Below are 26,033 nucleotides of genomic sequence, written 5' to 3'. Positions count from 1 at the left end.
CGGTCACACTGATGCAATCGCTGTTGCGATTAAAAACAAAAAAAAAAGCAAAACAAAGCGACAAATAATATTTTGAAATTACGCATATTGGAAAAGCAAATTTAAGACCCAAAATGGACTCCGAAGCAACAGGCGCCGCCGTCCCGACAGGCGTGATACCACCACACATACACGATACGGACCAACTGCTGGATCCAGTGCTCTTCTCGAACGACAATGGCACCTTCAAGCTCAAAACGGTGCCCGCATTTAGGTGAGGATCAATGGGTGTCGCAACGGGGCTTGGGGCCTGCTGCCGGCAACAATGAATCACTTCACACTGCGCGAAAGGGTGGAAATTACGATGATATGGATGAGTGCAACGCAATTAACGCACACCAATGTGAATCTACTCCACAGCATACACTTGCTTATCTCTTCAGTTATTTCGTGTGTGGGCATCGGCCTGGCGGCTCTCTGGCCAGCGGAACGACGCTGCGACGCCTACTTTATAATGCTCTACTTGCGCGCCACCTTCTGGGTCATCACATATGTAAGGATTTGACTTCAAGCGTCTGGCCACGACCTGCCCCAATGCCTCAATTTTCTCCGCTTTCAGCTCTTTGATCACTTCGTGAAGATTCAACATGATAATCTACGGCTGAGCGGCTACCATGATTTTCATCGCGAGACGAACATGCAAAAAGGCATACCACTGCAGGTGGTTTCCCTGTGGAACTCCATGCTGTTGGCTGTCCAGGCCATGATCCATCATTACTATGGCGAGAGCTTTTGGGAGCACTGTGCCGCCGGCTGGCTGTCGCCCGTCAGCTATGTGACGGCATTCAGTGTGGCCGAGAATGTGGTGCTGGCCATTTCCCATGGCTGCTATATTGGTGAGTGAAAGGTTCTTCCTGGAGATACATTTTTCAAATTCTGAATCTCTTTGCCATGCAGACAAGGTGAGAAAATTCAACAAGGCCAATCTGGCGCCAGATGTCCTACGTGGCACCGATCAAGTGGGCGGCTCCTTGGGTCTGATGCAGCCCGGCGGCGACACAGCCGAGCTGCTGGAGAAGCAAGCGGATCTCATTGCCTATCTGCGGGATCATTCGCACAAGCTCAACCTAAAGCTGCACCAAATGCAGACAAATGTGCGGCCTGTGCGCACACCACAAATTCCTTAAGCAATGCCCAAACAAAGGACAAATTTATACACTACATATTATTACGTATTTACCATACATATTTTCGTTTTATTGGCGCTTTTCTTTTTATTATATTACTCTCGGTTCACGACAGACATATTACGCCCAAATTGTAAATACAAAAAGAACACAAAAGTATGTTGATATCCATTCGCAGATGGAAGAAAAATATCAGTATGATTGTAAATGTATATACAAACAAATGCGCGAGTGTGATTGTTATTAAAATTAAATCTGATCTATATATATGTGTAGTCTCATTGTTGTTCGGAATTAAGCATTTCGGGTGGTACTTCGAGCACCTCCAACGAGTTATCCTTCGACGATGTCACAATCTGTAAAGGCAAGAGGAAAGTAATATAAAATACAAGCTCCTTAAGCACAAAATCTAGGATTTGTTAGACTTACACTACCACCCGCTATGGCCAGGGCCAGCACCAAGCGTCCAGCACCCTCGAACCGACCCACCTGGGTGCCCTTGTGCTTGTCCAGGACGTAAATGAAGCCATCGTAGCAGCCAATCAGCAAATATCTGTCCCTGAAGCTGACCATGGAGACGGCACAATTGCCGCAGCTCAACTTGGTGACCAGGTTTCCACTCTAAAAGTAACACACACAAAAAATACAACCAAATTTTATTTTTCGAGGCGAGGAGGATTATTCTTACAGCAAACTCGAACTTGTAGATCTCGTTCTTTTGCGTGCCGCAGTAGATGTGTCCGTCATTGAGTAGCAAACTGTAAACGTTCAGTCCGTTGGGCACACCCAGGCGACGCAACAACTGCCCCGTGGCCGCATCATGCAAATACACAAAGTTGCCCTTGCAGCCGAGTATGATGATCTTCCTGTGGCCCTCCTTGGTGGCTTTGACAGCAATAATGGACTGGCCCGTGGAGAGCAGCGGCGAATCAATCATCTTGTTGGTCTGCAATTAAAATAATATATTTGTTAAGTTGATCAAAAGCAAAATAATGGACTGGAAATCCTTGTTGGAGATGCGGGGCATCGATCCCCGTACCTCTCACATGCTAAGCGAGCGCTCTACCATCTGAGCTACATCCCCGTTGTGGATAAAGCTAATTTATTGGCCCCTAAAAGGGTTTGCATGCTTTGATTTTGGGCCAAAAGTTCGTTGCTACCGGACTCATTGATATTCCCAAAGTGCATTGTCATGAGAAACACGCAAACGAACTGGCAACATAACGAAATGGTCAACAAAAAGCACTGTGAGTTTTTGTATCTTTTATAAATAAATAGTTGCTATACATACATATGTATGTAAATATATTTCGTTGGCATAAACTATTTATAAACTATTTATATTTAAATATAGGTGGGTGTAGGTATACAATAGTATTTAAAGATTAGATAATGCCTTCTTATCTAAATGCTATACAAATACTCTAATTACTTTAGATTGCAGTGTAAATGGGAAACCCCAACTACTCGTAGTTGCTTTCTATTTTCAAATGTATTTTTGTGTCAGGTGTTTGTAAGAATCTTGTAATATTATTCTGATTATTTAGACATTTGGAAGCATTTAGCAAGTATATTACATAAATTACTTCAATTATATTCTATAGAACCCGAAATGTTTCGTGCAAAAATGCCACCAAAGTAGGCCTGCTAAACACACTCATTAGACGCTTTCCAATCTATAAAACCAGGCAGTGTTAGTTCCATTTCAGACCCTGGTTCAGTCGTCATAGTTGAACAAAATTTGATTGCTCAGAAAAATTACTCGTTGCGAAAATCGGCGCTAGTCAGGTTTGTGATTTCAGTGATTTCATAATTGAAGATTTATAAATACAAAAATTACTTTAAATAGAAAGAACTATCATGAGCAATCTGTACAAAGATTTAAAGGCTGAATGGGGCAAACGGGCCCCGAATCTGCTGCGCTGTGGTGAGCTTTTGGGCATATTCAAGCTGGAGATGGCCAAGGGAGCATTCCTGATGCCCCGTGAGGCGTTAAACTCTAACCCCAAGCAAAAGGATCAACTGGTGAGGTCACGCGACGTGCTGGAGATTGCTGTGGAGCACAGCATCACCGTCAAGGACTACGCCGCCTTTGAGCGGTACATGGCCCAGCTGAACATGTACTACTACGACTACGACAAGTTCCTGGAACCCTCCAAGGAGATGCACAAGATGATTGGCCTGAGCCTGCTCTACATGCTGGCCACCAATCGCATTGCCGACTTCCACATTGCGCTGGAGCGACTGCCGTCGGACCTGCTGCTGCAGAACAGCTTCATCATGCCCGTGCTGGCCCTCGAGAACTACTTCATGGAGGGTCGCTACAACAAGATACTGCAGGCCAAGAAGTCCATGCCCTCGGAGATCTATGGCAACTTCATGGACATGCTGGTGAACACGGCCCGCGAGGAGATCGCCTCCTGCATCGAGAAGGCCTACCTGAAGATGTCCCCCAAGCAGGCGGCACAGCGTCTGTGCCTCAAAGTGGGCGGCAAGGAGCTTCTGGAGTTGGTCAAGCGCCGCCACTGGACCTTGGATGCTGAGGGGAACTACGACTATGCCTCGCTGAACTCCAAACCCAAGGAAGAGATTCCATCCAACGATATAGCCATACAGAATCTATCCTATGCCACTGAGCTGGAGAAAATTGTTTGATTTCTATGCTCTTTAATCTACACACATCTTACATCTACACAACATTATCTACGCCGGGTTGTACTTTTACTGAAGGAATGGCCGGAGGCTGCCTTTTCACGCAGTCCGTTGCCGCTGCCTTTGGAAATATTTTCAGACATTTTTCAGAGAAATTGTACAGACATCGGACATTTACTACAGAAACTATATTTTAATGCTAGCGAACGAGGAATAAACTTATGTTTATAATTAGAATTGGAATTATTTCATTGCAGATCTATTTATGCCATAAATACAATAACGTTTACAATTTTGTATCCCCTGAAATAGAAAATGCGAATAACCTGTACCTGTCGACAGAAATTGCAATGGAGAACGTTAACCAAACAACAGGCAGTGTCTCAAACATTGATAAATGGCTGTCCCAAGCTGCTATACAACAACAGCGGAAGAACAGCAGAACGAGAAAGTGTAGAAGATATAGAGCGAGAGCGAGACAGTGCAATTTTATGTATGTACAGTTATGTCTTGAAGCAGTAGCACAAAAAAAAACACCAATAAAATGCTTGCAGTGGGAGTGGCAGCAGCAGCAGCATGTTGTTTATTTAGTGGTTGCAAGCAGCGCTGCAAGCAGACCCGTGTCCTTGCCACACCCACCCAACTATATGCATGTACACATGCACGCCAATGCAACCGAACAACAATAGAAATAACCAAAACACTCACACTGGGCACTTCAAAACGAGAAAAAGAGTTACGCAGAGTCACTGAGCACATAACGGGGCACAAACAACGGCAAGCAACCCAACCAACCCGATTTGGCGGAGCGCAACCAATGAGAGAGCGGCACTACACACACACACACACACACAGAGACAGACAAGCGTCATATTCCAGAAAACACACAACACAACAAAACAGGGAACCAACCAAACCAGCAAGAAAGCCCACGCCACAACAACAACAGCCACACACACAGCCACACACACAGAAATAGCAACAGGCACGAAGACAATTCCAACTGCAACGCCTTGGAAGGCTGCAGCGACGAGAGAGAAAGAGCGAGAGCGCAGCCCAGAGCGTCAGAGAGAAAGCTCCTACTGTGCGAGAGAGCGAAAGCAACAGCTTGGGGGAGGGAGTCTGCCTCTCTTTTTGGGGCTTCTTGTACTTTATTTAAAATTGTTTTGAGTAAATAGCATATAAACATTTTATTTGCTGCTGCCAAAAACTAACGAATGGCAAAAGCATGAGGAGGCGGCTGTTATACGCTATATGCAACTAACGGTAAACTGCAGCGCAGCGCAGCACAGAGCAAGGCATGCGCATTGGGAGAAGGGGTACTACGTACCGACCACCAGCCGAAGAACATCCAAATAGACCTCTTCGTGTGCCAGAAGGAGAGCGAGATGAGAAGCCAGTGAGAGTAGGAGAGCATTTGGCTGCTGCATTTTGGGTGAGTGTGAGTGCTGTGCCGGCAAAATATACCGTTAACTAAACAGGCACACATAAAAACTTAAATAAACAACAATAGAGAGCGAGAGAGAGAGGGAACAGAGCAGTAGATGGAGAGCGAGAGCGAGAGCGATGGTGCTAGCATAACTGAGAGTGAGTGAGAGAAACAGTTGCTGCTGCCACTGCATGTGGGCTGCACTTTGCTGTTGTTTGTTGCAACACTAACCCCCAGCCCTGACTGGTGGTATATAGCCAACGAAGCAGGAGGTCCGCTTTGGAGCCAACTATGTACAGTTGTCGTCTCGGCCAAACAACGTGCAGCAAACACTGACACAATAAAACACAAAACACGAGTCAAAGCTAAATAGCAAGCAATGGCAGCAAGAGGCTGGCCAAAAAACTGCAATCCCAGCAACAGCAACGCCCTCTAGTATGTGCCTGAATATGTTACTATGTGGGGCGTGGCATCTTTGTATATTTACCAAATAACTAACGACCCTATACTGCACCTAGAATATTCAGATGGCCTACCAACTACCATACAGCTGGGAGTACAGTTGTCTCCATCGTTTCCTTCGTAATTACAATTACAGTTACAGCCTTCTCCTCATACACGATTGTTATAAGTACACTTTGCCTCCTCATCCTCCTGCACCTCTGCTATAAGTACAGTTGTCTCCTTTAACGTGCTAGTTAAAAGTACAGTTGCGCCTCCTTCTGCGCTATAGTTACAAGTACCATTGGCTCCTACATCCACCTCGTTAGCTGGGAGTACCTTTGCCTACTTCTGCACTACTTCTAGTTACAAGTACACTTTCCTGCTCCTTCTTACCTGCTCCTCAGTTTAAGTACAGTTGCCTCCCTCTTCCAAAAGTACAGTTGTGCACGAAGCGGAAGAAAAAACCGTAGCATAATTTCGGGCAACGGGCATGAGTTATCAGCACGTCGCAGCCATAAATCGAATTTCTGCCAGAATTAAGACTTATAGCTCTCTCTCTCTACCCTCAGCATGAAATATTCTAATGAAGTATCGCAAACTCCCTTTCTACGCTTTTCACTCCATACTATCCAATTTGTAAAATTCGCGTGAGCCAAACGCGAGGCAAAAAAAAATAAATTCGATTTGATTTCCATTGTCTAGACGTTCGCTCGTTCGCTTTTGGCCCTCAGTAAAGGCTCATTGCCAATTCGTTAAGTCTTGTTGTTGTTGCTTGGTCGGTGTTTGGGCAAGGTGTGGACGGCTCTTTTCCCGAGAGTGTGGAGATGCTGGTTGTGCTTTTTTTTGTTGGCAGGATTTGCCAGTCGCTGTTCAATATTTTAATTGAAATTTTCCAAGTGTTTGTTTGACAGATAAATATTTAATGAGCCCAACATTAATTAAATGGAGAATCTACATCACTGCAAGAAGATTGATTGACCTTCTCCACATGCAGGGCAGGGATGTTTAATTGGGCAATCGGCAGTCTAGCAACTAAACAGTTACCTTATTTTATATTTCATTGAAGAACTTACCACCACATTGTAGACAAAGATGTGTCCCCAGCGACTGCCAATAAATGCTGCATCCCAAGCAATATCAATCGATTGCAATGGCTCCTTGAAGTACACCGTTTGCTGTACGCTCTCCAGATTCTGCAGAAGAATAAACAGAGCATTTAATTGAGTATCCTTATAGCAAGCATAAAGCGTAGAGACTTACCTCCAATGAGGATTTCTTGAGGAAGCCGTCCAACGATGTGGTATACAGAAATGACTCCTGCTCGCACAGATGCATATTGGTAATGGCTTCGCCGTGTTTGGGTATCTGACGTTCCAGTTTGTGGTTGTGCAGGTTAAAGATGTAGATGTCCCCATCCTCGGCAGCGGCTAATATGTAATTCTTATAGATGCGTATCTGGGTGATCGGACTGACGACCAAGTGCAGGCGGCCCTTGCGTATAAAGCCCAAGTCCGAGTCCAGGTTCCCATTGGACTGAACCGAATGATTTCGCTGCGGCAAGGACAAGGGCGTGGGTGGTGCCGGTGGAGCCTTGAGAATACTTCGTGGCAGTTCGTACGGCATGTTGTAGATAGGTTCTGGCGGCGGCGGTGGTGGTGGCAGTGGTGGTATAATAGCCAACGGCTGCTGGGAAGGATTCGATCCCGATACTGTACTGGTAATTGGTTTGCTCTGACGCGACTGCTTCGGCTTGGATGTCGGGTTGAGAGTGGGTTCCGCCGAACGTTTGTGGTTGTGGCTGGCACCATTTTCGGTGATGATGGGACGCTGCACTTGCACCTCCATTGCATTGCAGAAATCTATGGGTTCCTCTTTGATCACCGGCTCAATTACCGGCAAGGGCATTTCCGGGGAGTTCTCTTTGGATTTTTCAGTCTGCTCCTTGGCTGCCATCTCCAGCTTCAACTGTGCCACTAACCTATCGGAATTGTCGTTCCTCTTGGCTGCTCGACGATTGAATATGGCCCTACGTTTGGGCAAATACTTGACCACCACAGCGCGACGGAAGCGACCCTTGGGCTTGGCCTTGTTTTTGATAGAACTCTCTCCTAAAACTGCTTCCTGACCCTCTGCTGTCGGAGCCGGCGAGGTTGTGGGTGGTAGAGTACCCAACATAACAGCTGTTGCTGTAGTAGGCCCATGCTTCCTGCTGATCGCTGAATTGATCAGCAGAAACTTGCGGCTTTGCAGCTCCAGGCTGTGCATTTCCAAATCGGATTTCTCCTTTTGGAACTTCATGATCATTTCGTCGAGAAAGCTGCGTCGATTCTGATTCTCCAAGAGACGGCGATCGATATCGATCAGATTTTGGGCCACCATGTCATCCAATAGTCCCATGGGTTCACTTGGTTCGGCTAGGCCATAGCCGCCGACGCCTGGCGAGACTCGCGACAATGTGGAATCCAGAAAGGGTATTCCCGGCGCAAAAACGCCAAATGGTTGGTTAATCCCACGTGGGGGCAATACTGGTGGACTTTGACGTGGTGGCAATACTGGTGGATTCTGAAGCAGTGGCAAGGCTGGTGGGCTCTCACGTGCTAAAGGACTCTGATAAGCAGACAGCGGGGGCGAAACCTGACAAGGACTTTCATTGTGGAGTGGTGCAGCGACTGCAGTTTCCTCCACGACTCTTTGATGTGGCGGCGGCGAAGGTGTTCCTTTTGCAACTTCAGCATTTCCTGTGCCGGCTCTCGTCACCATGCTAATCCCATTACTCAGCTTTTGCTCCTCCTGCTCCTTGCGCCGCTGTGCCGCCGCCTGCTGCTTCTGTTGATTAACCACATGGACAATTTGCCGCAGCAGGAACTCAATGCCCAGACGATTGTTTGGCTGTTTGAGATTCTTTTGCACTTTGGCAATTTCCATTTTGCTGATGCTTTGCGAGTTATATTCGCTGGATGTCACCACGCACGATATAAAGTGCAGACGAGTGTACTGACTGCCGCAGTGCTGGCTTCTGTATGTCTCGACCAGCGATTGCTTGAGGTGCGGCAGGATCAACTTTTCGAAACTGTCCACCACGTTGTCGGCATCGCTCTTGAGCTTCTGCAGGTAGCGTCGCTTCGAGGACTCGCTGCTGCGCTGGGAACTGGTGGAATCATCACTGGCATCATCGTTGGGTTTTGCCACGGGTTTTGGATTCTCACGCTGCTGGGTTGTCTCCTCATCAGCTTCATCCTCATCCGAGGAGGAGCTGACAACTATTGTGGTATTTATCATTGTTGGTAGAACCATTTCGCAGTCTTTAATCTCCTGTTTGATCGCTATTATGGGTTCTGGACTGGCACCCTGTGCTGTGGAGTTTCCTTTGTAACCAGGCGCCTTTTGTTTGTCGTTCTTGGCCAAGGAATCACTTATTTTTATACGCGCCGGCCTCTCGATGTTGTTCAATTTTTTGTTTTGTTTTGGAAACGGCACCAAAGGACCACGAGGCGGGAAGCTGCCTTTGGGACGGCCACTATACTGGCGTACTCCCGTCACACACTTGAGAACGTCGGCGGCTTTGAGCCGTGCCATCAGATCCTTGGCACCAGCCATTCTCACTGTTTCGGTGGACATATCTTCGGAACACTTTTTACTGCACTCTGTTGACTTGTCCTGCTCTGGAGGACTAGAATTTTGTTCTTTATTTGGACAGCACTGAGGACTAGAATTGTATTTTGGTTCTGAATTGATTTCAGTGCACTCCCCGCTCTTAATGTTAGGTTCTGTTTTGATTTTAATATTCTCAAAATTAATTTCCTGCTCTTCTGGCTTTGATATGTCTGGGCCAAAATCAATCTCATGCAGCAGAAATGTTGGAAATTTGATGGCATCAACGATCTGGTCCGGAATCAGTTCCCTGACCGGACTATCCTTGGGCTTTTCCAATTCCTTCAGCTGGCGACGTATCTCCACGCGGAGTAGTTTGCGCGCCTGGAACTGGAGCGACTCGTCGTATATCGGGTCACCGTTGTGGATTATATTCTTGAGACTCTCCTTGTCTAGGCTGGCGAGGTGTTCATTGATGACACCATAGACAGTAGATCCGCGATTTTTAGGCGCAGGTTTGTGGGCTAAAGGGTTTGCAGGTTTTTCCACACCTGAAGACTTTTCCGGTGTGGTGGCAGGTTTTTCAGCTGTGGCTGTGGAACCCAGACAGTTCTCCTCGGTCACGGCTTGGATCTCCTGCCTAAGCAGATGCGCCAAGGGACGTACTCTGATCTGTGGATATGTTTGATAAGACTCAGATTCTGCTGCTGACTGAGGAAAAAACTTGCGGAATTCCTCTAAAAGGCTGTATTGCTCTAGGGGAACTTCGCTTTGACTAGCATCATCTCCTGGAGCTCCTGTTTCTTGAACTGACTGGCCACAAAATGTATTTTCTCTCCAATTGATTGGCGTGTTCAGTAGGTAAGGGCTTTTAGCTTCTTTCAGTTCATTTAAATTGTAACTTTGATCGATTGTTTTAGTTATGGTAGGCCTGTACCATTTTCTTGAACAATTTTTCCAACCTTTTGTTATTTCTTCTAGTTCTGAAAGAACTTTTGTATTTTCTGGGTTTTCATTGGATTCGTTTTGGGTCTCAAGCGGACAGAAATCCGCTTTGGAAGCTTCTTTTGATTCACAATTGTTTTTGGTTTTTTTCCGTTGATTTGATTCGAGATATTGATCGAGATTTTTACTTATTTTAGGGCCTTTGTAGTAGCCTTCTGCGCTTGTTTTGCGCTTATAATCGTACCTGTAAAATCTCTCTTCACCATAATTATTATTATATTTATCCGAATAATCGTTGCGCTGCCAGTGGTGGTCGTTTGGTGGACGCCAATAACCATTCGATGACTACAAAAGAATGTCAGACAATTAGAACCCCAAAAAGGGACTCAAGGGTTGCACTTTTTACTTACATACTGGCGGAAGGAGTCACTGCAAAGTAGAAAGAAATAAATATTATTGGTAAGAAATAGTTAGTCCTTACAACAAACACAACACACAGAAAGAGCAGCGAAAGCAGCGCGAAAACTTTTACAAACAATAAAGGAATAATTAATGTAATCAGGCAACGTGCTCCAAGTTCTCTCTCTCAACTTTTTCGGGCACGTGAGAATAAATGGGAGCCAAAATGAAAGAAGGCTTCGCTTTCTGCATTAATTTAACAGATTTAAAATTTATAACCACGGAACCCCTGACCCCTGACACCCTCGCTGCCCTATCCAACAATTATCCCACCCACCTTTAGAGGGGTTGTGGAGGGACGGGGCACTGTTTGTGTATGCAAAGGTGCAAATTCCTTCTGGCGTTGGAATTTTTCGCCTTTTGTTTTTTTCTGCTCTCGGAGAAAAAATCTCGTTAAGAAATGCTAAAATATACGACCACAAATCTCTGCCATTGCCTGCCTTCTTTTTCGTTGTTAATGTCATTTGTAACTTGAACTAATTAAAAATTTAACAGCGAGAAAGTTTTAAAATCTTGTCAGGCAGCAATAACTTATACGGCGAGGGTTTTTGTGGAAGCTATCAGGTTTTTTTTTAAAGTTTCCTACCATTTGAAGACCCCTGTCTATTCTTGGAATTAATTATTTCAAAATTGATTTAAACACTAGTTTTCTTCAATTCAAAACCCTAAATTACATGAGAATCGAGTATTTATTACAATATTAAATAGTTTTAACCAATTAAGTCTCATCTATGCATTTTCAATTACTCATATTCCAAATAGGGATTAAAACTTCACGAATTTCGCTCAATTATTCGCTTGAATACGAATTTTGTAACCAATCTTCAGTCATACATTGCCTAATTTATAATTTCTTAAAGAAACCCGCAATTAAAACAAATACTTTTCCATTGCCAGAGCTGAAGCATCGCAATCTCTCCTATATATTTGACTTGATATGTTTTGGGCTTTAATTAAAACCAAACAAAACAACACGCTTGTTGTCAACGCCAAGACAGGGAGTACAACTTGAAAATTACCTCAAGCTGTTGCACAGGAGAAAGGATGCCTCGAACGTAGGAACGAACCCTTCAACCAACCCACTAATTGTTACTACTCGTACCCCCAATTCGAGATTCTGGTCCCACTCCCTCATTGTTTGTGCTGTTGTTTATCTGAGAAACATTGTGAAAACATGTGGGAAGCGTGGCTGTGCTTAAAAACACATTACAAGTACAAGACAATTAGTTTGTCTCGTGTAGCCAGGGAAGTTGCTGTAGGATATCCTCTACCCCCATTTCATGTTCCTCTCCCGACAAAGAGTTAAACGTTTTCATATTTATGAGGCTCGTAAAACTCAATGATATACAAAATTAATGACAAAAACGTAGCAAGTGGCATTTGCTTCCACTCTCTGGCGAATCGTAAAAGAAATGTTACCTCAAAAAACTTTTGTCAGCATTCACCTGACAGTGGGAATTCGGGATGGGAATGGGAATTCGGGATGGTTGTGCGACACAGTCAAAGTTATTCAAGCGTCTTGTAATTTTAATTTCAAGAAAGTCTGTGACTTTTTAGTTGCTACCTTCTGAAAGTATCACTCCGTCTCCAGTTCTGGCACATCCTCTCTCTCATGTTTTTCTGTCTATCTTAAGACGTCACGTGCCATTTTTTGTTCCTTTTTTAATTGACTTTGGACTGGAAGAAGTTTATTAGTTGACGGGGGAGGACTTTTGGGCTTGATTTGAGCAATAGTAGGTGCCGGTGCCTGTGCTGTGCTCTCTTCCTGCTCATTAGAAAGGACTTGTCACATACGCCAGCGTGACTTTTGTGGACTTTTTCCTCTCAGTCTCTCGTCCTGTGTGGACCCGTTTCCGGTTCCGATAAGGGGCACATAGAACGTGTTATTGTTGTTCTTTTTGTACCCCCAACAGGACCGAGTGGCATCCTTTTTCACTCATCACTGCATAAATTTTGGAAAAGTTTATTTTTTCCCTTCCGCTATGCGTTATGCATATTAATTTTTACTCAAATGCCCACCCAAGATGCTTGCAAAAATACTGATTTTTATTCTTGCTGCTACTCCGGGTTCCAACAGGAATTGCTGTTTGACTTTGCTTATGAATATTTGTTCTTTTTTCGTTTATTCAAGGAACATTTTGATATATTTTTGTGCGATTTGTGTGTCGATGGATGCTTTTGCGGTTTCACGCAATCAAACAAATATCAGAAAAATATAATTTCGATTCGAAGCTTTATTAAGTTCGAAGCTGCTCTGTCCATCAAAGTGTTTCAAGAGGTATAAACTTGGCTATGTCTATAATTGAACCATGGTTATGTCTTTCAAATGCCACACCCAACTGTAACAACTACAAGACCAAAGCTAAGCCGCAAACCAGTTCACTCCAGGGGCAAGCACTCGCACTATAAAGCGTTTGTCTGGTCACTATTTGTCGCACCTCTTGCATGCCAATTGAAGGTAACAAGAGGTAATTGTCCAGCCAAGAAAAAACAATTTAATGGTGCCTTTGATACTAAATCCCAACTCGGGGATGTAGCTCAGATGGTAGAGCGCTCGCTTAGCATGTGAGAGGTACGGGGATCGATGCCCCGCATCTCCAATCCAAGTTTATTTTTGAAGCAACTTTTTTGCAAGCCGGAAACTCTGCCGAAACAAAACACTTAAAACAATTAAAAACACTACAAATAAATACATAAATTCCCGCAACGACAGGAACAACTTAACTAGCTTAGTCTTCTGTCGGGGCTGACACGGCAGGGGAAGCGGGAAGGAGAAAAAACTTTGTCCTGCCAAAAACGGATAACAATACAGAGGCAACAAAAAAATTAAAACAAAAGCCTTTGGCTCATAAATAGCACATCATGTATCATTTACAACTCTGATGGCAGCAGTGCATGGAGCATGGATGGAGTCACCCTGGGGCGTCCTGACTGTTGTCCTGGGACCGCGCTTGCCGTGTCCTGACTGCTCGCTCCCGTGGCTGCTGTTGTGGCTGTCTGGTTAATTGCTGGCAAAGTTCTCTGGCGAATGCAGGCGAATAAACACAAACATTGGCATATTGTGCTGATTTATGTGCGACAATGTGTTCTCTCTGCCACCCACCTCTCCTGCACATCTGCCCCATGGAACATCTCCAACGTAAGGGCGCAAATCAAATTACGCGTCTTGATTGTCGACATGGGGGCGGCCCTTCTAAGGGATGTCCTCAGTATGATTCGGGATAATGCTCACTGGCAGCAGCTACAAAGGCAAACCTTTGAATATTCATTAGTGGCAACTTCTTCCTCGACATAAGCCCCCCGAAACAGAATGCAAAAGACAAAACTGCCGACGTCTGTGTATTTGTCTGCCACAAACGAAAAAAAAGAGCGAAGAAAATAAGGAAAATCCTATTGGAGATGCGGGGCATCGATCCCCGTACCTCTCACATGCTAAGCGAGCGCTCTACCATCTGAGCTACATCCCCACATGCATCGTCCGAGGGCCAAGTGTCCAAAAAAGGTGTCCAAACTAAAGTGCAAGACCAGCTAAATGGCCAAATTGGTTAAGTGAAAGGCAAGGTTTTCGATCGATGTTTTGTTAGTAGCGGTCGTTGAAATTTATTGGATTGTTGTAGTGGGAGTATAGGCAGGGCTGATTCAGACGAAAGTTTGGTTGGAGGATATGTTAAAAGCAATCTCTCACCAGCGCTGGGCAGGAATAGAAATAAATGTTGTTTGGGTTTTATTCAAAGAAATAAATTTGTTAAATCCTTTGACGTTTACTTCCGGTTTCCCATCTGAAACACCTCCAATGTGAATAACAATTCATATCTTTGATTCCCCAACCATTCAGTACTCAACGCCCAAAGTTAACTCTTGATCCCAGCAATTTATTGTATCCTTAACCACGCTATGAAAAGAAAAGAAAAACGTTTAAAAATTGCCGATTGGGTAAAAAGTTTTGTGGAGACCGTGCCAGCCCGCATAATCAACTCTCTGCGTCTCTTTAGGATTTTTTGTGCCTGGGGAGGGACGCCATGAAACAGCAGAAGCAACAAACAAACAAACAATAAAATATTGAGCACATTAATGTTTAGTCAGACGTAAAATTACTTTTAAGTCTACTCCGGGTCTAAAGGACAGGGGCACAGCTCCGGAGACTCTGAGACAGTGTCGTGGGTGGAGGCGGATTGAGCCATAAAGACGTTAGATAAACGCTAGATGCATATTTATGATTTGACACTCCAGAAGTTGCCAGAGGAAATGGAAAATGGGAACAGGAACGGGACAGGAGTGCGGCTGAGGCCTGTCATTCTGGGGCATTTCGTGAAAAGCTTTCATAATGCTCGATAATGAAACATTTTTCACTTTTGCCACATTGACAAATGCCCAGGCAGAGGGGGCAGAAATAATAAAAGTTCATGCCAGTATTCTGGATTTAATTAAGAATAAGAAAAAAGGAACATTTGCAAACTTTTGAATTGCCAGATGCGCCGCGCCACCCCAGGAACTGGCGTCTCTCTCGCCTAATCGGATTTGCACCAGATATTTATTATGATTATTATTTTAGGAGTTTGGGAAATTTTTTACGTTAATTAGAAAGTAGCTGTGAAAAGTGACAGCAAGAGTGGAAGACATTTGAAAGGAGACTGTCTGCTCTTTGATTGGAAATGGAAGCAAGAAATAATCCGTGGATTATTGGGCATTTTATAGGAACATCAAGAGTGTGTTTTTTTGGCATAATTAAATTAAATGATTGGAGTGAACAATAAAGAGTGAATATTTATAATAATGACAGTAATTTTTCCAAAAGTTAAACCAATAAAAAATCATTCTTTACTTATAGAGATCAATGCTTACCTTTGCTTTATGTTGAAGTATAACTGTTTTTCTCTGAACTTAGTACATCAATCAGTCAATTCAGTCTAACCATTTGGCTAATCTCTCTTCTATATCACTTGTCTTACTTAACAACTTTGTTGCCAATTACTAAACCACTTCTGTATCGAATCGAGTCCTGTATTAACTCAGTCTGTTGCTCCTCCACCTTCGACTCGTACAATTCGTTTGCTGAACAAATTCCGGGCAAAAGTTAGCTCAATCACAATAATTTTGCCACTCCACTCAAAGTGTCACTTAATTGCTTATGAATGTGGCGCCCACTGTGTGTGTCAGCGAGCCTGCGTGCCGGAGGAAATAAAGGTCTTCCCCCTCGTGGTGGGCTTGTGACACTTTTTGTTGCGGTTGACAGAGCGGAAGCGGAAACGATTATGTGTGAGGCTTTGTTGTGATTGACTCTTTCGGGGGTCTTTTTTCACACTTATTTGCAATGGAATTTTTGGCTTGCGTCTGAGGATATCAAATATTTACGAACTGGCTAAAACAGCGCAAAAGTAAAAGGGATATTGTTTAAAATTGAACTTTAGTCGTTAATTTTTTATCAGAATAATTCATTAATTAATGCAGTTAATTTTTGTGTAATTTTAAAGCCTTTTAGATGATCTACATTTTCAAATGTAACTTTAATTTTAATTATTTTTTAATTTTAATTTTATTTCTGAAAGTCTTTTGGACCGAGACTATATTATTTTAGATTTATTTGAAATATGAAATATGAAAGTTTAACTCGTTTAACTCGATTAATGTTCAATACTTTGGTGGTAATTCATTATAAAATTGTGGTGGTAATTCATTATAAAATTAATTGCTGTTTTCGTCCTTTTTTTTTTTTAATAATTATCATACACCGTATACTTTAACGTATTATTACTTTTAATAGTATTTTTTAAGTTTAAATGAATTTAATTCCGTATATTTTGTTTATGTATTTAATAATATTTCGTTAATAATTTGATTATTATTAGTCTCAAATTTTAGCTTAAGGGGAAATTCTCCAACCGGTTTAACCGCGCTTTATGCTAAGCCTCTTCTGCTGATGACCCGTAGCGATGACAACAACAGTGCAGTACACAACACAACACTGCACAACAGAGGCTCAACTGCGGCAGCAGAAAGTGCCGTTAACCGACGGCGCTAGTTTCCAATGCCCTGCCCTGGCCCCCAATTTGCTGCTGCAGCTAGAGCAGGAGCGGGAGAGGGCTTAGAGAGCAAAACAGCAATAGCAATAGGGATGCAACAGCAACAGCAGTCATAGCGGTACATAACCATACAACAGAACAACAGCTACAACTACATAAACTCACACAATCGCATGGCACATGACATGGCATGGCATGGCATTGCTGCTGCTACTACTGCTGCACACTCACACAACGTCATATACAACAGCGAACGAGAGACGGGCTGAGAGCCGATCATCATAAAACGGTGTGCGAGTACACGACGAGTACATAACATAACCCGAAGTCACGGCCCGAGAGCTGCAGCAAAACAAAACACAGCACAAAACAATGCAAAATACAGCAGCAACAACAACAACAAAATGTAACTAAATACGATGCAGCCGGAGGGGGGACGGGATGTGTGGGTGGCACCACCATCCCGACCCCCATGCATCGCCCCGTCAAAGCGAACGACGAACGAGCGAGCTGGAAAGACCGAGCGCGACTAACGGTACAAGGACCAAGAAGGCCAACGTCACGAAAGCCCGCCGAAAGCCACGAAGCTATACCCAGGGCATGTTTGAATAAAAGGTAAGGCAGTGGCAGAGGGTGCCCTGTTTTTGGGAATCTGTGGAGTGCAGCAAAATTGTTTGAATTTATAGCAGAAAAACTTAAAATTTGACATTCATTGTTGTGATACCAATAAGAATAAAATAAGAAAAGCAACAAAAACCAAAGATCAGTATGGGGCACTGTCTATTGTTTTTTTAAATATACCTTGGACCATAAAAGCCACGAAGTTTCAGCCCACGAAAAACACAGAGAGAGAGAGAGTGTGAGAGTGTTGTGGAAGAGAGAGCGAGTGCGCATTAGAGAGAGAGATGGAGAGTGACTGCAAGAGAGCGAGAGATGGCAATAAAATAAAATACAAGCAAAACAACATAAAAACCCAACAACAACAGCAGCAATAATACCAACAACTGCAGTAGTGGCTGGAGCTGGAGCAGCAGCAGAGGAGGAGCACGTGCAATTAATGCGGAATGGGAGAAGAAGATGGCACAAAACAGGAGAGTGAGAAAGTGGTTGAACTGGGGGGGTTATTTCACTGGAATGGTGTATACAATCTTCCTTTCGTCTGCTGCTGCAACAGAGTGCTGCCTGGTTGGCTGTTGCATACTTCGAGGCGCCTCCGCTGCTGCTGCTTCTGGTGTGAGTGTGTTGGGATTTTTGTTTGGTAAACTGCATATACAACAATACAATAAGTAGAAGGACAGGGCACCGTGGAGATCCCCCATGCCCCATGCTTTACATATGTACCAGCTTGAATGAATTCCGGCGCATGCCATCTGATGGCATTTTCTATAAAAGTCAGTTAGGCCATGTGCACGAGCTCAGTTGAGTTTCAGCTACCAGACTCCAGACTTGAAATCTTTCGCCATATCGAAGAGAACCAACCAAGCCACCCAGCGAAAGCACAAATTGAGCAAAACATTTTCGCTATTTGAAGCCCGCCATCTTTGCCCCACCGTCGGCAATTTGGTTCAACCAGTTTTTCGGAGTAGTATATGAGCCCTGCGCTTACCTCAGTGAGTACTTAATCGACGCTGGAGAGTGAAATTTGGAGAGTGATGTTATGGTGGAATGTGTGTATGGTTTGCATGTGATAATAAGGGAGTGCTTTTTAAACGCATATGTACATACATTCATAGATAGACAGTTAAATGTGATTAACCTATGAAGTGTTGGGTACCCTTCATCAAAGTATGTAAAGGAAACAAAGAGTTTTAAAAGATCCTTTAATTAAATTGGACAATTTCTAAGAAGCTTACAAGATTTACTTGTTAATCCAAACGATCTTCAGTTGACTTAGCCATAGGTCGCTGTACATAAACAATAACGAGAAGGGACGTGTGAGACGCTTCTTACGCGTCACAACTTTTATACCCGTCACTCAGTAATACATCTGCACCTTAACGGTTATTTGCCGAATTCTACATTTTTTCTTCATCTGTCATCTACATTTACAACACTTCTCACACCAACACGCTCCTTTAGCTCGCCGCCCTTCCCTAGACCCACACACTGCAGACTCGCGGCGGAGGCAGAGGCAGCTGCGGTACACAAAAAAAACCAAATATAAGCTGCGGGTGGGTTAAAAGTCAGCAGAGGCAACGGCAGAGGCAGAGGCCGAGTGAAGCAGAAGCAGAGTGTGAATGAGAGAATGTGAAAAGAACAACAAAAGCTGCGGGACAGGGTGGGTTTAGCCACTGCAAATTAATTTCTTCATTCTGGCTATAATAATGATCCAATCGGATCCCAATTTGGTGATCTGATAGATATGCCCATTCCCTACGGAATGGCGTTTTTAGTTTTCTTTTATCTTCAAAACTGTAGGTTTGGGAGGTTTTCGCCCTTTTGCGGAGGCGGAACACTGGTTTCAGTGTGAGCATACGGACTGCTGTCTTTGACTGCCAAAATTTGGTGGCTCTAGCTTTTATAGTCTCTAAGAACTAGCCGACAAACAAGACGGACGGATGGACAGAGAGACATGGATCTATCGACTCGGCTATTGATGCTGATCAAGAATATATATACTTTTTGGGGTCGGAAACGTTTCCTTCTGTGCGTTACATACAACCGGTATTCACACAAATGCAATATACCCTATTTACTCTTCGAGTACCGGGTATAATAATAGTGTATTAAAATGCAATTAGACGTTATTTTGCATTTAATATTAATGTAAAGCAGCTGTGTATTCGCTTTCTCAACCTCGGATCAGTCCAAAAACAACAATAGCAACAAAAAGCAACCCTTGTCCGCGAGAGTCTTGTCGATCCTGAGCTTCGGTTACAAGTCTCGGTTGCGCACAGGTGGTGTATTTTGTTTTTGCATTCTCGTGGCCGAGATTCTAGCACACAGCTGCTTCCAGACACCACGTGTCTTTTGTTATTGGATTCTAGGGCATTGATCTCTATCCACATTCTTCTTTCATTTCAGAAAACCACAAACAGATCACAATCATCCCAAAGGACGCAGCTCAAAAGCTCTTAGATAAACGTATTTAATTGATCGCCAGTCAGTTCGATCAGGTCGAACCTACTGTAAGTAGAACACCATGTGTAAGCAACAAGAGATGAATATGAGGTTGCAATCGCCTCAACAAAATGGATACAATAATGGTACCCAAACGCTATATAAAATCGACTGATACAAATTCCAAGAGGGTACACTGTCACGACCCACAAAAATAATGTCATAAATCAATATTCAAAAGATATGTAACCAATTGTAGGGCCACCATGTAGGCCGATATTGAATGTATTCGCAATCTATATAACCTTACTTAAAGCATCAATAACTTAGGGAAATGAAAATGCATATAAGTGGGCGCCCCCAACAAGGGCGTTTCAATAATCAAAATATTTAGTACATAAGATGTTATACAATTAAAATAACTTGATAGGTTCCGAACCCGAACACTTAGGTAGGGCCACAAAACGGAAGACAGCTCAAGGAATTATTCGCTCGCAAACTAACCTTTTGACTTTGATCCCCCAACGAGTGTCCCACATTGGGCTTATCCGCTCTATCCGGGGATGTGCGTCCGTTTTAATGCAACCCAAAAATCCAATTCAAATCAAAATTATCCGAGTCTATGTTGAATCTGGGTGTCTGAACTTGTACGCGTGCGCGATGCTCAACGGTGAATGGAGGCCAGGGTCCGGACCCTTGCCGTTATCGCGTTCTTCGAGCTGCACGACATGCGGCTGTCGCCCCTCGCGCCGGTTGGGCGGGTGGTGGGTAACGATTTTAGCGTTACACGTTGGGAATGCGTTCGCAAGAAATGAATTCGTGTCTGATTTTTGAAGAGAGCTTTCCCTAATCAGAACTGTATATAAAATCTGTTATTCATTGCAGTTGATCGTCACTGGCATGTTGCATGTTTTTGTGCATGTCTCTGATTATTTTCATTATAATTTCATGTAATATATTTGATGTAAATATTTGATCAGCATTTGGTCAGTTTTAAGTGTTTCTGAGATCAAGATTCTTTAGCATTGCTTTAAATATTCTACAAGAATTCCCAGCCCCGCAACGAAGATATTTACAGACACTCCATTCCTGTTTCGCAATCAGAAAATGTTCAAAAATATTTCAAGTTTCAAATATTCTTGGTAATATTTCATTGGTTGACTTTTGCTCATTGGAAATGAAAACCGTTACCCTTACCCTGCCGAACCTTCGCGCAGACCTTGTTAACGCTTCTGGCGCTGCTGTCGACAGTGTCCAACCAAGAAATGCATATTTAGTCAAGTGTTAATAATGTGGCCGCATGGGGGATTGCCGCCAGGGACCATGGACCCCCCGAGGAAAGGTGCAAGCGTGCGTTAAGCCGAAGGGAAGGCCCAAGGAAAAGCCCCACGCACAGGAGATACTACACTTGCAGCCGCAGACGCAGCCGGGGCAAACAAACAAATGGCTCAGCCAAAAGTGGGCGGAGGGAGGGTAAAGCAAAACAACAGAAAGGAAAAATGAAAGTGAGGAAAAAATAAGAAAAACTTGCCTGACTCTGTCCCAGTCCCTGTCTCTGTCCCAGACCCGTTCCTCGTTCATCCTTCGCTGTCCATAGTGCTCCGAGTTCTGTTGGTGCCGCCTGGGGGTGTGGGAAAAGAAATAAATAAAAACAAAAAATTCAAATAAAAAGTAGAAAGAAATGCATAACTAAACATTGGGCCAAAGCTGCAAGTTAGGGGTGCGCTGTGCTGTGCTGTTAATTTTGTTATTCAAAATATACCCAGGACAGGAGTACATCTCCACCCTCACACCTCCCTTGCGAAATCAGAGATTTTTAAGGAAAGTCGCGACGTTTATTTATTTCCGCATTGCCAAGGCCCTTTCTTTACTTTGCTGTTTCCTGTCTTGAGATTCTTTTGTTACTGTCCATCCACGCCAGGGGAATGGGAGAATTGCTGCACGGGAGTGGATAATGAAGTTCAGACCTTACATAAATACAAACCCCATGCCCAGACCATGCTAGAGATTCTAATTTAGTGGTCTATAATTAAAAGTGAAGCTTTGGCCAATTTGCACACAATATAAAAAATGGCAGAGAGGAAAATGGAGAGGAAAATGCCAATGGCAGTCCCAATTCAGATACAATTCTCCTTTTTGTGCGTCAGGTAGTTTCAACGTCAATTGCCCAACGCTCAAAGAGACGTAAGAAGAGTAGGATCGACCGCACATTGAACGCACTCACACGGAAATTTCAATGACAGGAGCTCCCCGCCCTAACAGGCAGAGGCGTAGACAGACAGAGAGAGAGAGACAAAGGCACTCAAATTGTGAAAAAGAATGCCAAATCAAATACGATTTGCATTGCCAGCAGATATCTTGATATCAATTCTAACTACCTCCCCTTTGCACCCCACAAAGTATCTCCCGAATAGCCCTTGGATAGCCGCAGGACGTTGGCCACCCCACTTGAAAATTTATGTGCTAATTTTAAGGTGCCCAAAAGGGCAGGAGGTGCAGGCATTTTCCTTTTATTTATTTCTTTTTTTCCTCCCAGAGAGCATTTTTCACAAAAACTTTCTCCAGGTGCTGCTGCTGCTGGCAGGGTCAGGCAGGCTGGCAGGCGCCTTTTAGGTGGGTAATAAATGAGCTAATAATAAGTGAAATGTGCTTTTGAGTGACCCTAAACAATGGCTCCGAGAACGGACACTGGGGAGAGACCCCGGACCCCGTGAAAATTGCTGTGAAATTGAGTTTTTGGGCAGCGCTGAAAAATGCGCCAAAGTGTCGTAGACGAAAATTCCGTTGGTGACATGAAAAGATTTGTTTATAATTAATTTGTACCTTTTTTTTAAGCGTACTATTTTTTTTGGAGTGAAAAACATGTGACGCGTTGAGGGAAATTAATTATTTTAATACCTTTGGTCAAGCATATTTTTTCGTTGTTTTGGGAAAAAATAGCAATTAATGAAGGATTTTGTACAGGAATTTTTGGGGAGAAACAGCAGCTAGAAAAGCTAGAGAAATGTATGCAGGACAACGAATATCAAATGCTCTATTTGATGCTTAAACAAGAACTTATCCAGCATTTTCAATATGCATTTGAAACACGAAAAGGCGGCTAAAGTAAGCCTTTCAAATATTCCTCCTTAGTAAAATAGTTCCCCATATCAAAGTAACCTGCTCTTAGTGCTAAAGAGCATAAAGAACACCTCACATTCGACTTCTATGAGTGGCTCAATATGTTGCACGGCTACCAAGGACCCAGAACAAGAGGCAACACGGGCAAAAGCCACAAAACACAAGTGTTGAAGTGTTTTTTTTTGTTGGGGGCAAGAGAAAACAAATGCCAGGGCATACAAAACGTAACAAAAGTGGGGAGAAGAATGTGAGAACAAATGGGGGAAAAAATGTTGTATCCGCTTGTTGCAAAATTCCAATCAATTTTTGTTGTTCTTGAGGACGATGAGGGCGACTCATTTGCCGGAAAATTGAGTGGACATGCATATCCGTAGAGTGACGGAAATGGTCAAGATGCAGGTCCCAACAGGCCATCAATTAGAGTTTTTCTGGCTGCTACTGCTGCTCCTCTTTGGGTCTTCCGGTGGCTGCTCGTCTGTTGGTCCGTGCTTTGTCTTAGGCGACGATGGAGTCGGTGGCTTGTTTGGTTAACAAGATGAAGCTGACAGAGCCGCAGGTTATGTCCAAGGACCCCATCAACGTCATTGAGACGGAGGCCCAGCAACCGAAACAAACAAAAACAAACACAACGGCCAAACAATGCCTGACTGGGGAGAGTCGAGTCTCTGCCTTTGGCTTCAGGAGTAGTATCATCCTCTGGTTTTGCGGCCTAAATGGATTTTTTGCGTTTGCCTAACTGGCAAAAAATAGCCAAAAGATGCGATGGGTGGGGCAGGTCCTTATCCTCCATATGGCATGTTATGATATGTGGAAAAGTCTGCTGTGAATTGAAAATCGAAGTTAATATGCTCTGCAGACTGTGAAACAAATCATTTTCAAGTTGTTAACGGAAATCGACACGTTTTTGCCATTTTATATTTATTATGAGCATTTTTTTTCGACAGCAGATGTTGCCAAAGTGCCAAAGGAGCAAAGGACTTTGAGGAGGGTGTTTCAATGACATGGAACCTCATAATTTGATGATATTTTATGGGCCTGATTTGTACGGGGTATTTCGCCAAATGTATGTTAAATTTAACCCTGACTTATTTCACCACAAAAGTGGCATCCAAATATTCCTATTAGCTATTCCTATAATTATTAAATTGCTGATGCCACATTCATTTTGTGGCGCTGTGGGGGGACTTCAAAAGTACAGCAGACGGCAAGCACTTGAATATGCAAAACAGAGCGCCAAGAAAAAATTCGTTTAGGTAAGCTATTTAACGAGGCGTTAGGGCAGGCTACGACAAAAAAAAAAAAAACAGTCTTATACACAACACATTATGTTTATGCGACACGAAGAGACCCGCCTGTCAGGGGGTGGAGTGCAAGTGGGATGGGCGCCATAAAATTAGTAAGCACGTGGGATACCCATTCTCATTATCATAATATTTCTGATTGCGGGTGGAAAAGCGCAAACGTTGGCAGTTTAGCAGCAGGCAGCATACAGAAGTCCAACAGGATAGGCAATGAGTCCAGAGACGAGACAAAAACTGTAGAATCTGTAGCCTTACTGCATGCATGCGCCTTTTCCCGCCTAATTTATATAAGTAGAGAAAAGTGAATTTAACAGAATTCCAAACACATGTACAACTCACCAATGATCCCCATGTCGCCAATTACTTCCATCGCGACCGTGCCGGCTGTCGTGTGGGGAACCAGGCGCCGACGCAGCCGGCAACACCGGCGCCGGCACCGGCTCTTGCTCCGACGACGACGATTCCGTGGGGACGCTGGCGGCTGTTTCTTCGGCTGCTTTCGATTTGCCGGTGTAGGCATTTGACTGGGCTGTTGCATCCATGACTTAGAACACGACTATAATTAACATTACTAGCTAATTTCAGTTGTTGCATTTAAACTTTAAATTTTATAGTGCTCTTGTTGTTGTATATTTAAGGCAATGCGTCGTTTCGTATCACAACTTGCAGCCGTGCGTCGTGTTTGTACTATTTGGTGCTGAAACCGTTAAATAACCTTAGAGCAATACTACCATTACACTTATGTCCCTTATTTATGTTTAATTTAGAAATATTTCACATCAAAAAAAGCAAAACAACACAAATACGCCCGACCGATTATAATTAAATATTCCAAAATATGGAACCACAGCAAAACCCTCAAAAATATACCAAAATATACCTCCTTATTTTAAAAATATACCGTACAAAAACCGTAATCTATAATAATTTTTGACGATTTTGCTGTTCTATTTAATATTTTCAGATAGTAAGGAGTCTCAGCACTAAAATTGTTATTTTACCAGATTTATCAATAAATTCTCCACAAGATTGATATGTTCCTTGTTCATATGTATACATACATATATCGATCAAGACACATTCTCGTTGAAAATTCACATGTTGCTGATCACTTTTCGCAGCATGCTGCTGGTCCATCCAATTTATGTTGCCAACGGTAAAATACGTAAATCGGGATCATTGCTGCGATCCAAATTCCCATGTTGCAAGAGAAAATATCTATCAAGAGAGAGAAAGAAAACTCCCTTCGGAAAAGAGAGCAACTCCTCGAGGGACTTTTACAAAATATGCATATGGAAGTTTTGATACCCTATATTATTGAATTTACCTTAAAAATTGATTTGAATAGACGAATGAAATTCATCAAATATACCATTACATACCGATCTAGCATAAATATGCGATGAACTCAAATTCGTAGTCAAAATATCATGAGAAGTAATATACCTCAAATGGTCACCCTGAGCTGATTGCTAATCGATAACAGTGTGAGGTACAGAGGGCTGCCACCCCGCTGCATAGTTGGGCGCCAGTTCAAATAATTTCTTTACCATAATCAATGTGCATTGTGATTGTATGTGTGTTTGTACTCTGTCTTGACTTTATGCTAATGTCCCGATGCTTATTCTTTGTAGAAAATGTCCTTTGCTGTGCAACTTTTATTTACTTTTCGCGTCGATTTTTCATTTTTCTTTTACTGTTGTCTCTCTATATTGCTTGTGCGCTTGGGGGGTGTTTCGGGCCCAACTTTTAAATTTCCATAATTATATGCATCAGCTGGCAGGTTGCTTGCTGCCTGTCTGGCGAAACAATAAGGCAGAGGAAACAATGCAAAGAATAAAACGTA

At 43.3% G+C, this 26,033-nt stretch overlaps 3 protein-coding genes, 1 long non-coding RNA gene and 3 other non-coding genes across 7 annotated transcripts; 4 read left to right on the top strand and 3 right to left on the bottom strand.

Moving 5' to 3' along the window:
- The first annotated feature begins 27 nt into the window (after nt 1-27).
- On the top strand, nt 28-1,431 carry LOC117586621 (transmembrane protein 192). Its single transcript, XM_034276827.1, has 4 exons — nt 28-253; nt 400-532; nt 599-875; nt 937-1,431. The coding sequence occupies exons 1-4, from the start codon at nt 114-116 to the stop codon at nt 1,164-1,166; spliced, it is 780 nt and encodes a 259-aa protein (XP_034132718.1). The 5' UTR covers nt 28-113; the 3' UTR covers nt 1,167-1,431.
- LOC117586617 lies at nt 1,201-25,008 on the bottom strand. Its single transcript, XM_034276821.1, has 8 exons — nt 24,527-25,008; nt 21,298-21,387; nt 10,638-10,656; nt 6,952-10,572; nt 6,765-6,884; nt 1,855-2,112; nt 1,596-1,787; nt 1,201-1,522 (listed from the first exon to the last, which is right to left on the bottom strand). The coding sequence occupies exons 1-8, from the start codon at nt 24,727-24,729 to the stop codon at nt 1,445-1,447; spliced, it is 4,581 nt and encodes a 1,526-aa protein (XP_034132712.1). The 5' UTR covers nt 24,730-25,008; the 3' UTR covers nt 1,201-1,444.
- Trnaa-agc lies at nt 2,178-2,250 on the bottom strand. Its single transcript has one exon. It is a non-coding gene; the product is annotated as a tRNA-Ala (tRNA).
- On the top strand, nt 2,833-4,052 carry LOC117586620 (26S proteasome non-ATPase regulatory subunit 8). Its single transcript, XM_034276826.1, has 2 exons — nt 2,833-2,954; nt 3,016-4,052. Exon 2 carries the CDS (start codon nt 3,027-3,029, stop codon nt 3,819-3,821), a length of 795 nt encoding a protein of 264 aa, XP_034132717.1. The 5' UTR covers nt 2,833-2,954; nt 3,016-3,026; the 3' UTR covers nt 3,822-4,052.
- On the top strand, nt 13,214-13,286 carry Trnaa-agc. The gene has a single exon. It is a non-coding gene; the product is annotated as a tRNA-Ala (tRNA).
- Trnaa-agc lies at nt 14,081-14,153 on the bottom strand. The gene has a single exon. It is a non-coding gene; the product is annotated as a tRNA-Ala (tRNA).
- On the top strand, nt 18,029-20,574 carry LOC117586622. The gene is made up of 2 exons (XR_004574001.1): nt 18,029-18,316; nt 19,731-20,574. It is a non-coding gene; the product is annotated as an uncharacterized LOC117586622 (long non-coding RNA).
- Nucleotides 25,009-26,033: the final 1,025 nt, after the last annotated feature.

This window comes from Drosophila guanche, unplaced genomic scaffold (genome assembly GCF_900245975.1).
Source record: "Drosophila guanche unplaced genomic scaffold, DGUA_6, whole genome shotgun sequence".
In the NCBI taxonomy this organism is placed as follows: Eukaryota; Metazoa; Arthropoda; class Insecta; order Diptera; family Drosophilidae; genus Drosophila; species Drosophila guanche.
The sequence above is the reverse complement of the archived record's forward strand: the minus strand, read 5'-3'. Positions and strand labels throughout refer to the sequence as shown.